Source organism: Talpa europaea (assembly GCF_964194135.1).
Source record: "Talpa europaea genome assembly, chromosome: 9".
Taxonomy (NCBI): Eukaryota; Metazoa; Chordata; class Mammalia; order Eulipotyphla; family Talpidae; genus Talpa; species Talpa europaea.
Genome location: NC_140076.1, coordinates 110,247,198 through 110,270,958, shown reverse-complemented (window position 1 = coordinate 110,270,958; position 23,761 = coordinate 110,247,198). Strand labels below are relative to the sequence as shown.

General features: G+C 38.2%; 2 protein-coding genes across 4 annotated transcripts in view; one reads left to right on the top strand and one right to left on the bottom strand.

Annotated features, from left to right (window-relative positions):
* The window catches only part of TSPAN2 (tetraspanin 2), a gene marked incomplete at both ends in the record, with an annotated part of 31,720 nt that extends 24,110 nt beyond the window's left edge, over positions 1-7,610 (top strand). Inside the window, 5 exons of one of the 3 annotated variants that reach the window (XM_084243104.1) lie at positions 291-365; positions 1,634-1,732; positions 2,865-2,936; positions 4,611-4,694; positions 7,545-7,610. In XM_084243104.1, coding sequence (XP_084099230.1) covers positions 291-365; positions 1,634-1,732; positions 2,865-2,936; positions 4,611-4,694; positions 7,545-7,610 — 396 coding nt within the window. The remainder of the gene's footprint in view (positions 1-290; positions 366-1,633; positions 1,733-2,864; positions 2,937-4,610; positions 4,695-7,544) is intronic. The other 2 variants (XM_084243105.1, XM_084243106.1) reach the window with 2 other exon arrangements.
* A 6,519-nt stretch (positions 7,611-14,129) lies between these two features.
* On the bottom strand, positions 14,130-18,992 carry TSHB (thyroid stimulating hormone subunit beta; the record flags this gene model as incomplete). Its single annotated transcript, XM_084241959.1, has 3 exons — positions 18,936-18,992; positions 14,812-14,974; positions 14,130-14,384 (listed from the first exon to the last, which is right to left on the bottom strand). The coding sequence occupies exons 2-3, from the start codon at positions 14,971-14,973 to the stop codon at positions 14,130-14,132; spliced, it is 417 nt and encodes a 138-aa protein (XP_084098085.1). The 5' UTR covers position 14,974; positions 18,936-18,992.
* Between the last annotated feature and the right edge of the window lie 4,769 nt (positions 18,993-23,761).

Sequence of the window (23,761 nt, the reverse complement as noted above, 5' to 3'; positions counted from 1 at the left end):
CATGATATCAGGGGTGCTGAGACCTTGACTGTCCACCACTCAGTACCAAGAACAGTGCCTGTGGCATAGTAGATGCTCGATAAACAATAGCTGAATGAATTAATGAGTGAGTGAGTGAATGAATGTATGTTTGAACAAACTGTAAAGGAACCAAGGGGCAAATTCTTCCTGCTAGATCAAGTCAAACTAATAACTTGCCTAATGTTTTTCAAATAGAACTAGAATCAAAGTGGCTGAATAAATTAAAAAGGTATTGAATGAATGTAGTAATTATTTTTTCTCCTCTACAGTTTTTCACTTGCCTACTGGTGATATTTGCTGCTGAAGTAACCACTGGAGTATTTGCTTTTATAGGCAAGGGTGTAGTAAGTAAAAATTACAATTTTTTTTTTTGTGTGTGGGACCCCCGCCGGCGGCTGGGGAATGACCTGTCGCTGCAGAGGCTGTGGGCAGCCTCGCAGCCCAGCGTTCAGCCGCCGCACCACCAGAGGAGGCCCAAAAATTACAATTTTTTTAATGCTGATTCAAGTGTTCTCTGTATGGCAAAGGATAATACTGATGTTGCAAAACCAGATAACCCCATAATTATCAATTGTGCAGAGCTGTTTAACCTAGATGTATTGTACAGATTAAACATATCTGTGAATGAGTGTCCCTGCATATATGTGAGTGTATTTTTCTGGGGACATAGATGATGGCTTTCATTATTCTTATAAAGGGGGGGTCTATAACCCAAAAAAGATCTTTAAGATTATCCCATTTGAAATGAGGTCGGGGTTAAACTGCAGAATGACCCAGGGGATGGGAACCATGCATTGTCGTCCCTTGTCCTTAGGCTTGGCCTGTGTACCTGTAACTGCAGCTAATGTGGATTTGTGCTCCACCTGCAGGTGCCAGAATAGGTTATCAGAACACACAGAGCAAGGGGCCTTTTTAGAAGGTTAAAAAAGACTGTAGGAAAGATGAGTGGAAAGGAAGAGGAGGAAGGATGGAATAATAAGTTTCCTGTACTCCACATAAATTCACATACCATCGATAATGCGTTTATGCACTTATTTTAGATTTTAAAAATGGGAGACAATTAAATCTCACCTTATTTGGAATTTTTCTAAAGGAACTGGTTTTATCTGTAGGTTAGAGGAATTGAATCTTAAGACCCTTTGAGATCTCTGTGGACTTGGGGTTTTGTGCCTCGATACTAGAAAAAGCAGTCTCTATGTTTTATATGATATTTGAAGGCAGAAACAATTTTCCTTGATGATGGATACCTTTTAAACCATGTCATGATAAGACTTGAGTACCTTTAATCATAAGGCATCAAGAATGCCTAGGTCCCTACGCTGGCTGTGTGGCAGGGGAGGGGGCCAGGAATCTGGGTTCCTGTTGGTGCTGACACCCATTCAGATTTAAGAGCCTCCATGCTAAGGAATCTTTTTAGTCCATGGAGACTATTCTCAGTTCATCCTCCAAAGCATCTTAGACACTCCAGAATCTATAATCTATTCCAGGTATGCAGACTTATTTTAAAACACAGATAAACATCTCTTTTCGCAGGGGGAAGGAAGAGGGATTATCCTTGATGAAAAGAGAACATCTGAACTTCCCTCCCACTGTCCTTTCTGGTGTTTTTCAGGCTATACGACATGTTCAGAGCATGTACGAAGAGGCTTATAACGACTACCTTAAAGACAGGGGCAAGGGGAATGGGACACTCATTACCTTCCACTCAACAGTAAGTACCTTTACCTCTTCCTTACAGTTACTTCTAGAGATTGTGCATGAGTCGGCTTCTCTAGTCACCTGGAGTGAAAATAAAAATAAAGTCAGTGAAGTTGAGCAGCATCCGAGGAGCCGGAGTTTACATTGTGTGGGGGGCCTGGAAGAGAGCAGGGCTGACCCAAGAGGTCACGAGAGGAATCCAGGACTGGGGCGCAAAGAGGCAAAAAAGCACTACCAGAACACCGAGAAAGCCCCCCAAGTAAATACGGTTCTCTCAAATGGTGGCATCAGAATGTCACAGAAACACTTACTCCTTCCAGTCAGAAAAGCTCCTCTGCAGCTGCTGCTCTGAAAAGTGTGGCCTTGAGCACTTTTCTGCCTCCCTGTGGAGAAAACGTGCTATGAGCAGCCATGCCCCTTGCCCCAGCCTGTGGGGATGCTGGGGCCACATCCCGATAATCACAAGAGGCTGAGGGATTTGATGGGCCAGGCAAAGCCCTCCTGCTTTCTTAACCGCTTGTGACATGGAGAATTAGCCTCGCAGTCCTGGGCCAGGGTTTCCAGGTAGCCAGCTCTTACCTGTCACAGGAATGTCCTGCAAGGTGCCAAGCATTTCTCCCGCTTCTCCTCAGCTGCCCCAAGGACTCCAAGCAGCACAAAGGTTCTTTGTCCCTGAAGGGCCAGCCCTAAGGCAAGATACTTGTTTGCTGGCCCTCTTGGGCTGTGGGTTTTGGCTCCTAGGGTTTATTGTAGCCACTTCTCGCTGTCCCAGACTATCCCCGCTTAATACGCCTGCCTTGAAGCTCATAGAAACTTTAGCTGCTCAGATGAAATTACTCCCAGTCTGCTAGAAAGAATCCAAAGGCCAACCCCTGTCTGAAAAGCAGTCGTTTCACGGACACAGTCAATTAGCTTCGCGCCTTGTTTGGGTTGCCTTGAGTCACTTCCCATCATAAAACTCGGACAACTTGTTTTGCTAGCCCAGATATGTGATTCTTTGCCCTCTTTCCTGACATGGTTTGAGTTGCAGTGACTGGACCTCATAACTTTTGCTGCCTCGGCACCCCAGTCCTTAGCCCTGACGCACAGGCTTGTGGCTGCTGCTTTTACGCCCGCGTCCTAAAAGCTCTTTTCTGATTTTCTAGTTTCAATGCTGTGGGAAAGAAAGCTCTGAACAGGTCCAGCCCACATGCCCGAAGGAGCTCCCAGGACACAAGGTGAGCTTCTTATCCAGGTCCCTGCCTCCCTCGGTGTCAGCTGGTTCATGCCGTTGTTTGACCCAGGACAGTGGCCGTGTTTTCTCTTACCAACAATATAGTTAGCAAAAAATGACGTTACCTGAGCGTTCTCAGAGAAATTGGTACCAAATGTCATGCCCTTTGTTGCAGAAATTTCTCTCAAATTTATTTTAAGGAAAAGGAATCAGAGATGCGGACAGAGATTATGTGCCATGGTGATCATGCAGTGTTAATAGAACAAAAACAGTGGCGAGGCCATTGGGGATTGTTTAAATAAATTGTGTAGATATATATGGAAAAATGTTTTACAGCCATAGGAGTCACAATTTCAAAGAATTTTTAGTGAAGAAAAATTTTTTTGAGGTTGTAACGTCAAGTTACTTAAGCACACAGTTGTCTGTAAAGAATAAATGAAGCGTGTGTCTTCTTTTTTTTAGCATCTTTTTTTCCAAATTTCTGTACTAAGTGCATGCTCCTTTCAACACCAAGTAAAGCCAGGACAGGTGTTGGTAGTTTTTCACAAAAAGGAACTGACTTTGGGAGACAGGAGGGCTTGGGGAGACGATGCTGGAGGAGGACTGTGTTATAAGGGATCGTTGTTTGGATGAAAGAGCATGGCGTGGTGCTAACTGAAAGCGGAAATGTCACTAGGGAAGGAAGACGGATGTGTGAGAAGGAAAGGAGGTGCCTGACAGCGCAGGGGTCCTGGGGAGACTAGACGGAATGGCATCCAAAGCAGGGAAGGGGTCACTTTCAACGGAGAGCGGCAGTGAGAGAAAAAGGAGCTGTGCCGCCTTCCCCTCGCCAGCTCAGGGCCCACGACAGCGCTCGGCAATGGATGGCCGCAGCGCGGAGGCTGGGAGGTGGAGGCGAGGAGGGCCGGAAGAGGCCCACAGGCTCACTTCCGCTTTCTCTAAGGGAACCGCCGTCTAGAGCAGTAGTTATCAAACTTACCAAACAAACAAACGTTTTGTGATGACTTTTTTGTGCACATCTCTGTCCTCTAAATTGTGAGCTCCCTGAGGGCAGATGAAATCATGTCTTTTATCTCCCATATCCATCATGCTATTTCAGTGACTGACGCAAGGTCACTTGCTCAAGATGTTTGTCGAATGAATGAATGAATGATGAGTGAAAGAAGTATGAGAGTGGTGAAGGTTTCATATAATGTATGAGGGTATCAAAGGGAACTGACCCAGTGTCCAGTAAAGGACTGGGTAATAAAAGGACAGAATTAGGCTGAAAGCATATCTCTGTACTGAAATAGAAACTAATTATGAATATAAGTGATCCTTTCTGCTCCTTATCCAGGTTCACCCCCAGCATGAAGGTTCTTTGAACCTGCCTTGCACAGGCCCCAAATTTTTAAAGGCCACAGGTCCCATAAGAGTTTCCTTCAGTCAAGTTTCAGGTCTCTGAAGGAACCATTGTCCTAAATGAGAAAATTCCACCCAAAAAGAAAGAATTGTATTTTCCCAAAACTACATTTTTGCTTTAAAATTGTCAGGATGATGCTATCCTGAGAGGAATGGTTTAAATGTGGGCAGAAGCTGGCACAGAATAATCTGTAGAAAAGGAAAGAATTGGACAGGGTGATGATTCACACATACTGTCAGTTGTTATTCCTACCTTTTTTTTTTTTCCCCAAAACAGAACTGCATTGATGAAATTGAGACCATAATCAGTGTAAAGCTCCAGCTCATCGGAATTGTTGGTATTGGAATTGCCGGTCTTACGGTGAGAAAGTTCTAGAATTTACCTTTTCTACCCTCTAAGAACCTTTGAAACTTTTCATCTTATTTCTCTTCAAGTGTGATTTGGCAACATCTTAGGAAAGATTTCACATAAAATACAAAGGCCTTTGTTGACAGACATTTTCTAAGAACAAAGTTAATTAGATACATCATACTTAGTTCTCTAAAATATGATGCAAATTTCAACTTTAACCCAATTATATCCTTGGGTTTATTATTGAAATGACTTCCCACTTTAAGGTAACCAAGCTTAATCTAGGTAATTTCTGTTCTGGCTCTCCATCATAGGTCACCCTCCTCTCACCTATGATTTGAAAAGGCAGCATAGTATAGAAATTAACAGTATGAGACTTGCCATCCCTCTGTCCCCATTCAACTCCTAACTCCACTGCCTACGAGCCCTGGGATGGTGGGAGAGTTTCTTACTTTCTCTATGCCTCAATTCCCTCAGCTTTGAAAAGTGGGGATTTTTGTATTCCAACCTCATAAAATTATTGTGAAGATTAAATGAGATAATATATATAAACTATTATTAGGAAATAACTCATAGAAAATGTCAGGATCATAGTACTCAGTAAATGCTAGCTCTGCGTATAGTCAAGAGCATCCCGGGCCTCCCTGGTGGCGCAGCGGTTGAGCACTGGGTTGCGAAGCTGCCCGCAGCCTCTGCAGGGCCGGTTCGATCCCCGGCTGCTCCCCGGCCACCGGAGGAGGGTCCCACATGGTGCGCAGACCTCTCCTGCTGCCCGCTGCTCCCCTCAGCAGTGTACTTCGGTCCTTCTGCCTGCTCTGCTCCCCACTCTGACTCTGGTGAATTCTCTCACCCTCCCGCGCTTCTGACTGTACACCCAGTGCATGTATAAACAAAAACAAACAAGCAAGCAAATAAATAAATAAAACATGCCTCTATTAAAAAAAAAAAAAAAAAAAAAAGAGCATCCCGAAATCCAGAATCCAAGCAAAGCCTGTTTGGATTCTGGATTTCGGGATGATAATAGTGGGTGATAATAGTGCATCCAGGTGCCCTCAGGTGGCTCACTGCTTTTAAAATATGGAAGATGACTTTGCAAGAATTGATAGGAACAAAGGGTGTGGTAGGAGGAGCATGGGCTGACAGTGGGTTCACATAATTGAGGTCTTTGTGTGCCCTTTTGAGAAGTTAGACACTTTAAAGCTGAGGGGAGCCACTGAGGATTAGAAGGACCTACACTGTAGTGTGTAGATAAAGTTGGAATAGCCAAGATCTGAGTCCGAGAGGCCAGTGAGAGGTGCTTTCCATTGTCCACAGGTTGAAGGGTGATAACTCATGGTAAGATAGGACTTACTCTCTAATCCTCTGAATAAAGTAAGGGGCAATGAGGGTTTTAAGGAAAGCTAGGAATTGGTAGGTTTTTTTCTTCTTTTCTCTGTTTAGAACACAGGGGTGGGTAGTGGGTGAAAATGCTATGCTGAGGACTCCCTTTTGCAGGAACACCCCTCAGGCCCCTCCCACCTCCTCTAACTCAGCCTGCTCACCATCTGCAGCTCCCCAGGACAGGTGGAAGATTTTTAAAGTTCTGCATAATGGAAATGTCAAACAGACCCTCCTAACAATTATACTGTCTGTATAGATGAACAGTCTAGACCCTTGACTGTAGGATGAGCTGAAAAAATTTCTTGGGGTGAGGAGGAAAGGAGGGAAGGGCTTCAGTGTATACAACCAGCAAGAAGTAGGGGTTGCATGCAATCTTACCAACACAGCGAGGAGCAATGGCCCTCTGTTGGTCCGCTTGAATCAGCACCCCAGATTCTTTTTAAATTCTTTTCTTCACAAGGGAAGCGTTGCATAGTGTGATCAGCTAACCAAATGTCAGCTCCGCATCTCTCCTCCACACACTGGTACCAAGCAAGCTCTGGGGTCCAGAGCTCAGAGCCCTGCTTCTGGCTGTTCCTTTACTTAAGGCTGCCCCTTCCCTTCCAAAATAACAGCTAATTCATGCTGCTATGAATTTAGTATTTACAGATCCTGGTCTGATTTAGAATGGGGTTGGTGGGAGAACCAGAGAGGTATGGTGCTGATTTCTATAAACAACTGTTGACAGTAGTTGATAAACATTGCACGCACAGAGAGCATTCCACAGTGTCAGCAAAATTGTCAGGGGAAAACTGAGGACAGGAGGATCTTTTGGCATCCTTCTAGCCAAGCCATAAAAGTAGCCATTGATTTTGCCAAGTATTTGAATTCTCAAAGAAGTACCCAAGAGGAGAAGACATCAATAGTACCATAGTCAAAACACCTTAGTGTATGCTTTGGTAAAACCATCGAGTTAAATAGTGAAGCATTATTTTCACTTAAAAATAGATCAGGAATGAAGAGAGGCTCCACTTTTTAATGTGTGATCCCAGTTACAAAAGTTCATGACTTTTCCAAAGATGGAAAACTATGTAAACCCCAAGCATATTTAGACAACAATGATTACAGACACATTTTTTTCAAAATAAATATATAAAAGATCTGAGATGAACCTGAAGTTCAAAATTCCAAAACCAGTAGTGTATCGGTCTTTCACGATTATTAAGAATTATTCTGCTGTTTTATATACTAAAAAAATAGCCCTTTTCTTAAGCAGGTTCTTGTTATTTTTTAACAATAATAAAATAGGAATGTATTTTAAGCAGCTTATACAGCTTTTAATGAGTAGCCATAATTAAATAGAATATAAAAATGCCATTTATAACCAGTAATTGCTTATAATTATTTACTAACTTTAGTCAGACACTTAGGCAACTTGCTAACCTTGTTATCAATTTTTATCACTTGAAAGTCATTAATGAGTGGTTCCTTCTGTTTCAGATCTTTGGCATGATATTCAGTATGGTCCTTTGCTGCGCGATACGAAACTCACGAGATGTGATATAAAGCGACTTCTACAAGGAAACTACAGTCTAGAGCTTTCGTACAAATGCCCCAGGAGCTTTCTCCTGGTTCATTTTTAATAGTCAAAGGACATCAGGTTCTAAAATAATTTGCTGTTAATTGTACATTTGCACATGTATGTTTGGCTTCCTGTGTGTGGTGACTGAGAGCATATTCATGTGTGATCTGAGTGTTTCCAGTACATGCATTATACATAATGAAATCTGTTTGCTGGGAATTCCTGATTCTTGTTATGTGAGAACAACAACTTATTTAACCCTCAGAAAAAGATTTAAAAAAAAAAAAACTTTGATAGACTTAAAAAACTTGGTTATGAAAAATGAAAAAATGATAGTGGGTTAGTTTCTTAAACTCTAGTCATAGAAAGAGACATAGAATTAGGGATTTTTAGTAAACAGGAGCAATAAGCTACAGGAATTGAGAAATCGTGGTGCAGTGTTAAAATTGTCTATGTCTGCGCTGGGTTTAAGGGTTTCCTGAGTTTTTTTATATGCATTCTCTCCCTAGAATACAGTAAACTAGTTTTAGAACTAAACACATCTGTAGAACTAAATGTAGCATGGAAAATCTAATTTGAATAAATCTTACTTTCCTAGTACTTAACAAAAAACCTCCCTCTGGAAAGAGTGGTTACACAGACAATCATGTACCCTATCAAAGTGAGTGCTTTTAGGACTAGAAGATCTTTTAACAACTTTTTAAAGAAATATTTTTGTTCATATATAAAGACATTTAAATATTTATTACTTTCCTTATCTGACTCTGCTGTGAACTACTGCAGTCCTTAACATCCTCTAAAGGGCTTTTCTCTCTACTTTTTCTGTTTCTCCAAGCTCCATGGATAGAAAGACAAAGCAAGAGATCTGCCAGCCACAAATTGTGGGAAAAAAGAATTTTTACTAGCACTGTGTCTTTGAAATATCTCATACTTTGAGTTTAAAAATGATCCTAATTTTTTGTATTTTGCTATTTATTCACATAGAGACTCTTCTCATAGATTAGGAACTACATTTTTTTACCTTTAAATTGTAAAGCAAAATCCTTCATAATTCAAATATTATCTCATGAGCATCCTTGGCCAAAACCAAAATAAACAAAGAAAAGCATCTGCTAGTTGTGGGCACACTACAGAGACAAGCTAAGGAAACAAAAATAGAAATGTGTTCTTTCTGTGCAAGTTCCCTATAAAAATAAAATTTTCATATTCTTTTATGGTCTTGATGCTTCACTATAGGTATGAAATCTAAATTTAGGACCTAAATTGACTTATTTGCCTAATTTTTAATAAGTGTGTCCATTTCGTAAATCAAAGAAATTTCTTTTTTTCCATTAAAAGGCCACACAAAAGTGAAAATATGCAGGACTTTAGAATCACCTCATGTGACTTTGCACAAATATAAGAACACAAGTCTTAGGGTGTGCACTAAACAAAGTCTGCACTTTGACAAAACACTTTCTGAAAAGACAACCATTTGCAATAGTCTCACTCCCATAGAAACCGCATTTCTCTTTCTATCATATTTGCTACTGCTACTAACTTTGGAGGAATATTTTCTAGGAAAAAAGTCAGATTAAAAGCAGGCTAAAATTTACTTGTATGTGGATAGTTCACTGTCTACAGCTAAAGAAGATTATTTTAAGAAAGTCACTCTATGAAACAGATGTTATACCCCAGTAATTGAGAAGTATCATCTTTGAAGCAGAGAACAGACTATGTCTCGTGAGGGCTTCAGTTCTTCTGCCTCGAGAGAGGAGAGAGGCCCAAGTATGTACTCAGGATCCTTCCAGCTCTGAATCATGTTCCGAGCCAACAGAGTGGGTTTCATTCTATCTCTGAATGAACGACCATGAAGACTACAGTAGCTAAAAGTGGAAGAGTAGAGATCTGCTCTATTATAATCATAATGTGCCCTTTTAGGGAGTAATTGCTCCAAAATACGTGCCATGAGTAAAATTAGAGAATTCTACCTCTGAGCAAGGGTAGCTTTATGTATATCTTGAGTCTATATATATCTTGAATTCCTATATATCTTGATTCTATAATCTTGAATATATACACATATATAACTTGAATGTATGTATACATATATGTGTGTGTGTACACACGCACACATGCTTATGAATAAATTTTTGGTTTTGTCTGTTTTCCTAAACTAATTTGAAATCAGACCCAAACTTTTTCTTAAGTATCTCGTGCCAAGGCACTGAAGTAAAACTTTTTAATGAAGAAATATTTTAAGTTATTTCAAATTAAATTTTCTGTGTACTAGAATTGTTTGTTCGGTTTATTTTAAAATCCTATGTATCTTTATGTGCACTTCACACAACTCACCTAAATGTTTAATTTACCAATCAACTCAAACAATGTGGTAAAAGTAGAACAGTGGTAACCCCTCCATGGAGTTACAACTGGAAACTGAAATCAAAAGCAACACCCTAAGGACTTTCACTGCATACAGCTACACTTCAATTAATATTGTTCCATCCAAACCATACCTCTGTTCCCCTGAACAGCCCCTGTTGCTTCCGTAAAATTGTACACCAACAGTTCCAGTGGAGTCTTCCACACAGTCGGCAATGATCACGGCTCTCCTTTCCCCTGCGAGCAAAGCTTAAAGGTTGGCTCAGTGAGAATGAGGCTCATAGAACTTCCCTCAATAGCAGTGAAGGAGATAACATATTTTCCTTTATCAAGTAAGCTTATTAAAGATTAAAATGAAGAGACACCTCCATGTCATGGGTAAAACATGACCTCCATGGCCACAGGGCTAGCCATTGGGAATTCCAGAGGTGTACCCGAACTTTCCTAGTTCACTGCCTTGATATACCGCTTTTGACTACCAGGCCCTAAATTTCAGCAATGCCATTTCCCCCACCCCTGGGACGGAACATTCTTGGGCCCTTGGAGCTAGTCAATTAACTCTATCATCTTAGATGGGACTCATCAAAATCAAAGTTTTGTTTAAAAGTTTTGGAACAAAAAGTTTCTGCTCTCTTTCAACATTCTTTATTATTTTTTTCTATAAAGCATACATACCTGTAAGGTCTTCTATGTAGGTGTCCTCTCAAAGGTGAAAAAGACTACTGCAAAGCAAAATGCTATTAATCATTTTGTTGATATTCTCATTGTAACAGAAAGGCTAAATACATTCCAGGAATTCACTATTCAGGAATCCACTGCCTCCTGAGGACAGGGGAAGCATGAAGAATAGAAGAATATATCCCATATTACAAAGCAAAAATCTATGCTGATTTCATAAAATTTTTAATATTCCAGAAACCCTTTCAAAGTTTAGGAGTTTGTTTTTTTTTCCCTACTGTATAATTTTTGATGGTTTTACTTATATTAAGTAGAATAAATTGAAATTAAATAACCAACAAAGTGCTTAACACACCTGACAATTAATGAATATGAGCTATTGTTATAATTATTATGTTGATAAGTTTTGTTAATTATAAATCAAACATGAAAATTCACTCATAACTAAAGACACTTCCACATAATACCAAATACCTACTTGACCACATTCACTTGTTGAGTTAATGGAGAATTTTTCATATATTTCCAGTTCTCTATAAGTTCAAGGACTTGATATCAGTTGTCATAGCCAAGTGCCTGTACTTTTCTCTGAACCAATACTCCAATATAAGAATTGTGGTTTTACTATATTTGGGGGCTTTATTTTGGACACTTTTTAAAAATATAAGAATACTGAAGTGCTAAGATGAATAAGACAGCCCTCTGTCCTCAAGAAACTTTAAAGTAAGTTCAATGATTATCATTAACCCAGAGTAGACCCACTCATCGTGGCAGGGAATGGCCAGGGGAGAGAGGCTTTCTGAATTTGAGGCCTCTAAACTGAGTCCTGAAGAACCTATACAAATTACCCAATTAAAAAGTAACGGATAGAGAAGAGAGAGAGATTATTTTGCAAGTGACACAAGTACATGCAAGAAGACTCAAAACAGAAAGCATGAAAACATTAAAAGACGACCTGTCAAGAACCCAAGAGATAAAGGACCCTGCTAACTGTACTGAGTCTTATCTCTGTTCAGAGGCCGTTGGGCGAATTTTAAACAAATTACAAAATACAATTTGAAGCTTTCAACGACCACTTAGTTTCAATATGAACAATGATTGGCGGGCAAAGGTCAGAGTGACAAGTTCTTAAAATTAATACACTGGAAACAGTTTTTAAAGCACTGAGTCTCAAGTTTCCTCTGCCAAGGACTGTCTCCTTTAAACTCTGAGTTGAATTTTGAAACTATAAGTTCCATCTTTCTCTTATTACAAAAGGAGGAATTCTTCACCTCCCCATTTTAAACTCTCTATTTATCCTTCCTCTTAAAGGCTCCCAAAGTAGCAAGATCCTCCAAAACAACATTTCCATATACCCAAGTTTCTGGGTTCAATTGAAATAGATTTTTGGTTATACAATTCCCTAAGCACTCTCCCAAGGATTCTTTGTTTTAAACAAGTTTACTTTCAAGAATAGCTTAATAGGGCCTCCCCTGGTGGCGCAGCGGTTGAGCGCTGGGCTGCGAAGCTGCCCGCAGCCTCTTCAGCGCCGGTTCGATCCCCAGCCACCGGCGAGGGTCCCACATGGCGCGCAGACCTCTCCTGCCGCCCGCTGCTCCCCTCAGCGGTGTACTTCGGTCCTTCTGCCTGTTCTGTTCCCCGCTCTGGCTCTGGTTCTGGTGAATTCTCTTACCCTCCCACACTTCTGACTATACCCAGTGCTTGTATAAATAAATAAATAAATCTTTAAAAAAAAGAATAGCTTAATATAATTTATATGTGAGATATAATTTATATATCAGGCTATTCTACATAGCCTGCCTGCTATGGGAGGAAACAAGTTATCTCCGATACTCCCATCAGGGGTTCTATGGCCCACGGTAGGCCAAGCCCACCACACCCATGTCCAGACCTGGCCTCTTCCCTGCAGGTTGAGGAAGCCCATTTCAGTAATGTCTTCTGAGTTAGTTCATGAGAGGCCTCTGTAAGTCTCTCGGCTTTTCCACAGTTCAAGTCTTTGGAAATACTTTTCAGAGACCGTGTAAGGCATGTGACCAATGCCAATTAGGAGTGGAATTTAGACTTTTTACTCAACCAGAGATCTATACATGGAAAACAGTTTTCAGAGGGGATGAGGGGATATTCTAATCCAACAGCTTTCAATGTCCATGTTATCAAGGGATGTGAGATCACAAAGCTCAATGTTACTATCAACTTCAGATGTTGTTAAAAAAAAAATACGAGAATTCCTGACTTTGTTTATAAATGTACAGCTATCCCCTCCCCCATGGCAGGGCATGAACTCGCTACTAACCCTTCTCCACCATTTCTCCATCCCCAGGCACTGTCATCATGCACGCATTTACAAGATACCCACTGAATGCCATCTCAGTGGCTATGCCATGTAGCAAAGCCAGCTGAACCTACTGACAACTGATTTTCACTGAGAGTAGCAATGTGGATGGAGAGAAATAGACAAACACAGGATAAGTCATCTAATTTGAGGTCAAGTCTGCAGGGCACTATGGCACTCTCACTTCATGTCTCTGTTGAAGCCAAACTCTCATGAAAGAGTACCTAAGGAAGGAAGAGAAAAATAAACAATATCAAGCACATTTACCGGAAATGGTGTTTCAATATTGATAAAGGTTTAGATAAGAATTTAAGATGATCCCACTCCATTAAATCCCCTAGCACTCTCACCCTCTCTCTAAAATCTTTCATAATTGTACTAGTTTTTCATGACATCAAAAGTCAAAACAGCACAAGTTGCTTATGGTATAAATGCTGGAAAGTATCTCCTATCTCCTATTACTTGAAGGACTTACACAGGATTTAGACTTCCACATGTAAAATGATCGTGGCCTCTTTTCAAGGCTTTTAGAGTATAATTTTCACAAATTGGTTGGCCCACCAGAGTAATTAAATTAGAGAATAGTTCATATACTGTTTACTGAGTTTTGGTGAAGGTTTATCCTGTGCATTTGAATGATAGGACAAAGTACTATATTGCAGAGTTCAGATATCCCTCACTGTCCACCTCTGCTCTAGTCCTACTTCTAGCCTTTGGAAGTAGGTGTCTCCTGTGTCCTGATGCCAATTGTTCTTCAGCTTTTGATCACATCACCATTCCCCTATAACTCTGGCATTCCCAGATTCATTTTCCACGTCAAGACAAACTTCGTGGTCATCTGTCAAGAGAGCCTGCTCAAGGCTAGCTTTTGTTAGTATTTTATGTCCCTGTTCTCCAATTTTCCTGCACTCTCCCCTATCATGTGGATACTATCCCTCACATGAATTTAAAATACTCTTTCACTCACCTTCTCTTCTAAAGCTTTTAAGTTCTCTAATGCATGTATAAGTATGGGTATAGATGATAGTACTCAAAATGTACACGGGTTTTCTGAAATATATTGACATTTTATTAGTTTTATTCCAGATAAACACATGTAGCCAAATTACAGATTACATTGCTATTGACATTAGATAGAGAATTCCACCATGTAAGACTTCGGAGGTTTAGTACAGTAGTTTGTCTTGATGGCCTCATGAATACAGTCACTATAGTCAGTATTACACTTGCCACACTTACAGCTTACAGCTACAGGGTAGGAGAAATAAGGAGTAACATGGTGTGGACACCCAGGTATTTCTATAGTCTTGTATATGAAGTCTCTATATGTACAAACATCCTGGGACAAAGCATATTTGGGAAGAAACAGCTTGCCGTTGATATCCTGAGGACAGAACAGAAAAATGAGCATAATGTGATAGGACTTTAGGATACATGCAGAAAATGGAAACAGATAAAAAATAATTCACATATACTCCTTTGTCACAAATAGGACCAGGGAAAGATTCCTTAGCCTCATTCCCCAATATATCCACTCTGAATCCCACAGAGACAAAAGTGACTCCCCTCTGTTATCCTTCATCAGGGGGACAAGATGAGGTTAAAATGAATTTGGATGTAAAACTGTTATAAGTTTATCTGTACCCTTGTGCACATAGCATTGTAACCTGTGTTTTCTACCTCTAAGGAGACAATAACCATGGGAGTCAGAATATGAGGCTATGACTCATCTCATTTCCTTTCTGGATAGGAATGAACTGAGTCTGGGTTTATCTAACTTACAGCTGAAAGAAGTGAGATGAACGACATACCCGTGTCATGCAATACCCAGCACAGATGGTGGTATTGATGCTCAGGCAGTAAGCACACTCCTTCCTCTCGACATGCATAATATACTCAGTTGGAATGCAGAAAGACATTGCTTGCCCACAGGCAACGCCAAGCAGCACAGACATCAGGAAGATAGCAGTCATGCTAAGGCAAAGATAAAATTAAAGAATATATTATATGTGTCCTTTAGGACATTCAGAAGGGACTAAAATATATTTTAATATGTGTGTATATAATAAACATACATATGTTTATGTGTATATGCTTATACACATATGTGTATAAGCAATAATAACATCTACCTTTTATTGAATGCCTATTTTGTTCTAGGCCCTATATTAGGTGTTTTTACATAGTTAATATTCTCAATCGCCTTTCCATGCACACTTAGATGTGTATATGATCCACATACCCCACATAAGGGAGTAAGAACCCTAGTAAAGGTCCTTGCTTGCAAGTGCTACTTAATTCCACTGGGCAGTGAAATGGCAAGCTCGAATCACCGCAACAGAAAAGTGAGAGAAACATATATGTCAACTAAGTAAAACACAATTTATTCATGGAAACAATCCAAATTCTGCCTCTATGATTATAAGGAGTTAACAATTTGCCCTCAGCAGAGGTTTTTCCAGAACTATATTTTTCTTAAAAAACACTTTGGTGCAATAGCTTAAAATGCCAACAAACTTGTTATAATAAGAAGGGCAAAGAAAATTCATAATCAAACTTCAGTACCACCTTAATGCAAATCATTCTGCATATAATTCTATTCATTTGCTGTCAATGAAAGTATGATGAAACTGGAGAAAATCCAGAAAGGTGACCAAAATTATCACCAGTGTTAAAAGGCTAACCCAGAAATCTAGGAACCCCACATCACCACCCTTAGCATTGTTTCTATAGGGTTGAAAGAAGTAGAATTGGGAAAAGTAAAAAATTATTTTATTCAGAAGATGCATCAAACTTGTTAACTTGAAAAAATTATAGCAGCAAAAAACATAGGTTGACACCATGAAAATAATGCAACCAAGGATGACAGATACACTGTGGGTTGGCCAGGAAAGTGAACTAAGTCTTGGCTGCATGGAAGACAACAGAGGCTCCACCATGCCTTAGGCAAAGGAGAACATGTATCTCAACAGAACCCATCTTATAGTTTGTATCAATATTAATTGGACAACATAATGAGTTGAATAATGTTATGGCATAATTATTTTGTTGTGCTACTCAGAGAGTAATCAAGTTTCAGACTTTTAGATGTAAATTGATCACCTCAAAGATTAAGAAGATTTTTTCACTTACAAATATTGCATAGCTAGGTATATTTGGATTTTTTTCCATCTCAAGTTACATTATCAGAAAAGAAAATACTGTCTTAATGGAATAGTATTGTGATCTTTCAATATAAATTTCTTTGCTTTTTCTACTAAATAAATCACAATTCATTAAAATTTTTTATTTAATCAAACGTCAAGATTTCCTCAAACCTGCCAATTATGTCCCAATAGCATCTTTAAACTACACACATGAAAACCTCCATTTATTGAAATCTCATACACTGTATTACTTAAACAGAAGTTTTCCTTCAATCAGCCTATAAAAAAAAATGAAAACTACGTTCAACAGGCTATTTTAAATGTCAACTATCAGCGGTTAGTGGTTATTCCAACATATCTCCTATCCCTAGGATGAGAACTGCAGATATACTAGATAAACATTTATCAAGCATTCGAACCAGGCACTGAGAGCTACAAAATGGTTAAGCTATAGTCCTTGACCTCAAGAGTTGACAGTCTATAGGTGAGGATTCATGTAATCACAAAAAATAAAAATGCACATAGTCCTGAGTGCTCTGAAAGAACCCAAATTATGACTCTAAGCTCCACAATTAGCAAAAATTTCTTCTGTGGGGCCTCCCTGGTGGCACAGGGGTTAAGTCTCAGTACTATCACACTATTACCACTGTGGCCTGAATTTGATCCCAGGTCAGGGAGCTGACCTACATGGCGCAGCAGACCTCTCCTGTCTCATCTGCTGCTCCCCTCAGCAGTGTATTTCAGTAGATCTGCCTATTCTGCTCCCCACTCTGTCTCTGGTGAATTCTCTCACCCCTTGCACCTCTGACTTATACCCCAATTCTTCTGTGCATAAATAAATAAATCTTTAAAATAAAATTTTCTTCTGTATTCAAAGAAAAATACTATACCATTAGAAAGGGTTTTCTAGTGAATGCTTTTAAAGAAAATGTTGCTTATTCCAGCATTCCTTGGATATATTTGGTATTTCAATTAGGGAGCAAAAATATAAGAACTCCTTGCTCTCTGAAGCACTTCACAAATGTGAGTTCCCTCTGTGGAACAGAACTGGTCTCATTATTTTGGAGGATCCTCTGCAGGATCTTTAAAATATTAACAGAGTAGATATATAAAATACTCAACCAGCATATCATATGGTTCTTGCCTATCCAGCCAGTCAGTTACTGGGTTTTTGCTATAGGAAATAATGAACCTCATATATTCCAACTTTTAACTCCATGATTCTACAAGAAATAAATATGTGGTACCTAGTAGCAAGACTATTGGTCCTGAAGTTAAGGAACAAAATTCTATTTCACAATCTCCTGTGGAGCTATGAGAAATAGATTAAAATGTTTGGATCTGATTCCCATTTGTAAAACAGAAAGAGCAAGAACACCTGACTTGTTTTAAAATTGTAGAATAAAAACTATTAACCACTTTTATCCATTGTCATATTCTTATAAATATATATAAGATGATATAAAAATGTCATCTTATAAATGTAAAACTATAATCTAACAAAATGGAAAAATAAAAGTACTAAATTATCAATAGTAATAGTAACTATGTAATTTTGTATATAAAAAGAAACTGATACTAACTTTCTCTTTTATTGCAAATATTAAAACTTCACCCATGAAATCCTTCCGGGCCTCGATTTCCTCACATATAAAAAGAAGTTTTAAAACCAAAGCATAATCAGGAAGTTCTTTTAATCCAAGCAGTCTGTGATCCTATATGATAAATTAGTGTCAGATGCCTGGTCTAAGAGTTAGTGATCTTGAATTCTGCTTCCAGATTTCACTGCAATTATATATAACTGAATAATTTAGTATCTTTGTACCTTCATTTTCCCATCTATTCCTTCCTAAAATCTCAAAAATAAAAACAATATGTGGTAAGTTCTTGAAGAACTCCACAGAAGTAAGGCTATGTAACTATGTAACACTATATAAATCAGCATAGTTAATACCTCCCTAGAGGATCTGCCTTAATTTCTCCTTTACCGTCACTTGGATTTTCTCATCTCTGCAACTAAATTGCATCTTTTAAAGTCATTATAGTGATTTATTGGGTACCTAAACACAGAAGTCAAGATATCAGGTCCTAAAAAATGAGGGAGGCTATTTTCAGTGGCATCATATGTACTTACACCTTGAATGCTTTTCTTTATTCCAAAATTTTTCTTTCCTTCTCTCCTTTTTTTTCATTACCTTCATTCTCAATAAACACATTTTTCTCTGCTCTACTAATTTTCCTTGCCAATATTTTCTCTCTGAATCTTTTACTATACTATGGAGTCAGTTGCCTATTTTATGAATAACCAAGAAACTTCACTAAAGCATGTATTTTTCTAAAGAACAAATTGTACAAGGCGTGTGTGTATCAGACACTTCAAGAGGAGTTCAGCGATAAACAACTAACATTATACAGAGTAAATTATCCCTGCAGGTACTCAAACTGAATTTACCCTAAATTTTCCCAAAGGTATATTACCATCAAAATGACCATTAGTAATTAACAGGAGTTAATGAACAGATTATTTCATTTATCAAATCAGTCTTCATTAGGAAATTAACCAGATGCTCCTCTTTCTTTAAGACAATAGCATTTTTCCATATCCTTATATATGTAGTTCATTTACTCTCACCCATTATTGAGCAATTTTGGAACAATAATTACAATTTTTAGAGTCTATTAAAGCAAATTATCACTCAGCATTTGTCACTTTTAAATAAATGCTAATGTGGTTAAAAAGGAGGAAAATTAGAGCATTTCATTTCTCAACTTCTCATGTAGACACCTACCTGACTGCATTGGTGAGCTGATGCTGTGATGACCCAGACTAAAAGCTCTTGGTTCATTTTATACCCTTCAGGATAATTCCTTTCTGATCTTCTTGTTTATATAATTGCATTTGAATCACTGCTTTCTTATCTGAAAAACATCTTTTGAAAATTCATACTGAATCCCAAATGAAATGTGTTTAGATAAACAATTTCACAATATCTTCCTCAGGAAACTCTGACATTATTACAGCATGAATTTTCCCTTCTCGCATTTCAAAGTAAAATTACCTTTTTAAATACATCCTTTAATAATATTTATTAACATTAGCAAATGACATATACAGAAGGAGAAAAAGACATTTAAAAAAAAAAACCATTTGCTTCAGCTAAGTAAATCTTAGGAATGAAAGTTTATTTGGGGTTTGAGTGTCCCAAATTTTACTTAAATGTTCATTTAGAGATATGTAAAATTACTGTTCATCTACAAAGCAAAGGCAATTCCTTTATAGCTATCTAGGGCAATTAATTAGTGAAATTTGTTTATTATTTTTCCTTTGTATTTAAAAATTAATAAAGTTTACAGATGTGAAAAAAATGTTAAGTATATGATCAAATCTCACAGGATATTAAACTGATAGGAGAGCAAATCCTGGCTCTGCCACTTACTGGCTGTGTGACACTGCATGCAGGAGTTCTCTTACTACAATTTCTTCATCTATTTAAAGAAAACATCAGTGTTCATGTACAGCACTTAACACAATGTCTGGTATATAATGAGGGCTTAATAAATTATAGCTAATTTATATTAATCCAACATTTTTTTTTTACCAAATAGTCACAGTGCTTACTAGGCAGTCATTATATTTGTTGAATGTACAAATGGCTGAGGGAGTGAATGAATAAATATTGAATTTTTGGAACCAACATACACTTTTCTTATCTCTATAGCTATCACTCTATTTTATCTCTTCCAACCCATTTTCCTCACTGTAACTAAAGCAATATGCCAAATATTCAGTGAAATTTCCTATTACCTAAGAAAAAAGCCCATAGTTTCATTTACAAAATCCTTCATAATTTGTTTTATATTTCTAATTTCATCTTTCATCACCTCTGACTCTTTATCTTCCCTGCTGTGTCTCCATTTTCTATGTTCTGCAGACAAACTGAACTAAGTTCCTCAAATTAGTTACCTCCTCTCTTGCCTCCAAGTCTTTTCATATGCCATTCCCTCTATGGGACATCTGTCTGGTCCTGCACCACTCCATGCCCCATCTCACTTAATTCCTGCTCAGTTTTCACAATTTAACTGAGAAAGCATCCCTTCTGCAAAGCCGTCTCTGATTCCCCAAAGCCTTCCTCATGGTTAGTGGTTTTAAGAGATTTAGAGAAAATATATAAAACATCTGTCACAAGGCAGATGCTCCATAAATCATAGATATTATTATAGATTATCAACAACCCCATTAGTCTTCACTTATCCTAGTCTTTGTTGTTAATGAGAGTTAATGAAAAAAATTAAGACTAGTATAGGCAAATCTCCCTAGAGGGGAAATTGAGAGGTTAGGAAGAATCTGGGATGTATATCAGGTATAGCCATGTTTAGGGGCCCCTGAGTCTTGGGAATATGAGCTATTATGCAGTAAGAGAAGAACTCTGAAAACAGGGCAAGTGGAATGGAGGATGCCAAACGTAAACTTTTTCATCTGATTCCAGGCAAGATGTTAAGTTAAAAGAGTACAAAGTAACTGTGAGGATATTAGGTGCTTGTTTCTACTGAAACCAGTGCCTTCAAAACAAAATTATTAATTCTGGAGCTCAGTTTCTAGCAAAACATATATATATATATATATCCCTAAGAAATACATATATACACAATAGGGAACTGATACACACTTGACCTATTGCTAGAGGACAATAAAAATCATATATTTGGGTAATAATTTTATTTTCATAGGTATTTTCATGTATATGCTCTCATACTGTTAAAAAGATTTATGGGACCACCCCTGAGGGGAGAAATCAAATATTGTAACAAAATGAACAACAGTGTAAGAAAATAAAAACTTTAGTCAATAAAAAAAGACTCCAGGCAGATTGAACTTTCACTTCTTGCCCAGATATAATATCCCCTCTAAATAACAATAAACAGTACAAATATACTAAACGTTGGTTCTACACACATTGCACCTTAGGCAACAACCCAAAAAGCGATCTCAGAGAGACAGGGAACAAACAAGGGAAGCACAAGTTACTGCCTTGAGAAAGTTTCTGATCCATGGTGCAGGGAGAGGCATCAAAGCCTCTGATTCTGATTAACAAAGCATAAAAGCTAGATCCAAAAGGATCAACTGTTTGCAAGTCACATAACTGAGTCAAAGAAAAAAATCTGAAAAATATTTATATGAAAACAGTAATTCTGGTAACTTACAGGGTATAATCCACAATATGTGGCATTCAATAAAAAAAATTAGGCATCCCAAGAAGCAAGAACATACAAGTCATATTGAAGAGAAAACTAATCGACTGAAACTGACTTAGAAATGGGAACATTAACTGAATCAGTAGAAAAAGAACATTAAAATGACATCATTGGGCCTCCCCTGTGGCACAGCGGTTGAGGGCTGGGTTGCGAAGCTGCCCGCGGCCTCTGCGGAGCCGGTTCGATCCCCAGCTGCTCCCTGGCCACCAGAGGAGGGTCCCACATGGCGCGCAGACCTCTCCTGCCGCCCGCTGCTCCCCTCAGCAGTGTACTTCGGTCCTTCTGCCTGCTCTGCTCCCCGCTCTGGCTCTGGTGAATTCTCTCACCCTCCCGCGCTTCTGACTGTACCCAGTGCATGTATAAACAAACAAACAAACAAACAAATAAATAAATAAAACATGCCTCTATAAAAAAAAATAAAATAAAATAAAATGACATCATCAAAATACTGCAATAATTTTTCATTAACTGATTACAAATCAGTTGTCTTTGGTTTTGTTCATCTTTTTCTAGTTACTTGAGGTCAGAGATAAGATTATTTACTCGAGCTCTTTACTTGATATGGTCCTTTATTGTTATATACTTCCCTGTTAATACTGCTTTTGCTGTGTCCCATCAGTTCTGGTAGATTTTGTCCTCATTTTCATTTGTCTCAAAATATTTTTTAATTTTTTCTTTGACTTTCTCATTAACCCAATAGTCATTCAAAATGTGTTGTTCAGAGTCCACATATTGGAGTCTTTTCCTGTTTTTGTGGCTGATATTTAATAACATTATGATCAAAGATATTGTGATTTCAATCTTAATAAATTTATTGATTTTCTTTTGTGACCCAACTATGTGCTCCATCCTGGAGAATGTTCCATTTGCACTTAGAAGAATGTGTGTTCTACTTTTTTGAGGTACAGTGCACTTAAATGTCTGTTAAGTCCCTGTGGTCACATTTTTTATTTAAGGCTGTAATTTCCTTGTTTATTTTCTCACCAGTTGTTCTGTTCTTTGGTGAAAATGGGTGTTACAATCCCTAGTCACTACTGTGTTGGTACCAATGTCTGTTTACAGATTTGATAATAGTTGCCTTATATATTTTGATGATCCATTTTCAAAGGGAATAAAAGCCACTCAGAATCTCCAATTCACTAAATAGTGAAGTATAACTGGAATATGAATCAGCCTAATTAATATTCTCCCCTCCCCAAAGAATGGGTATTTTTCTAATTTACAAAATACTTGGCTTCTATAAAATTCTAAAATCCAGTGCAACAGGCTCTTAAAATATATTAGTTTAGGGCCTCCCCGGTGTCACAAGGGGTTAAGCACCACACTATAAAGCAATCCACAGCCTCTGCAGCATGGGTTCAATTCCAGGTCGCCAGAGAGATACCCACATGGCGCAGCAGACCTCTCCTGACTCGCCCGCTGCTCCCCTCAGCAGTGTACTTCAGTCAATCTGTCTGTTCTGTTCCCCACTCTGTCTCTGGTGAATCCTCTCACCCCCCACATCTCTGGCCTGTACCCCAGCTCTTATATGCATAAGTAAATAAATCTTAAAAAAAATTAATTTATCTATCTGAAGACTGAGTGATTTGTGTCATACTAGGATAATCTGCCATTTGAAATGAAATCTGTTCATGAAACTTCTTTTGATGTCTTTTTTCTTAAAACAATACAGACCATTAATAGCAAATAAAGTTGAATCTAATGAGCATATTGATCTTGAAGCTTCCAACCAGATAGACAAAATTGATCTAATAGTTATAAAAATTATCAATTTGCTTCTTTCTTTTGGTAATGGATTAATTTAGCTCCTAATGTGCCAGATTTATATGAATCTACATAAGCTTTTGCCATTTATTTCAAACATTTTTGAAATTAAGGTCATATATAAATATTAATAGAAATCGTTAACATCATCTATAATAAAATTCATAGTGTTACAAAGTCAGATCAGTATCACTTTTCTTTCCTGTAAAACAAAACTTGTTTCTCTATCCCTTAGTATAATATCTTTTACTCTATTTTTGTTACTTTATATAACCTCTGGTAATTAGATATTATTCCTCCGTCTGAATAATAGGAGCAGTATTAACTGTACTCAGAATAACAAGTATAACCACTTCTCAGCAACTAACCAACATTATGTTATTAATCTCATCAAAAATTATCTTAACTTTCTCACAGTATTTTTTTGTTGGAAACACCAACCTCAACACAACAATTCATGGTAGAAAAGCATACCATAAATACGGAACTTCTTGCTGGGGAGAAAAGGCTTGTGCCCCTATCAGGTCACCCAACAGCCAGGACCTGCCCCAAAGAGACAAGCCCCAAAAAATCTAGCTAAGGAAAACAAAGGGGCTGA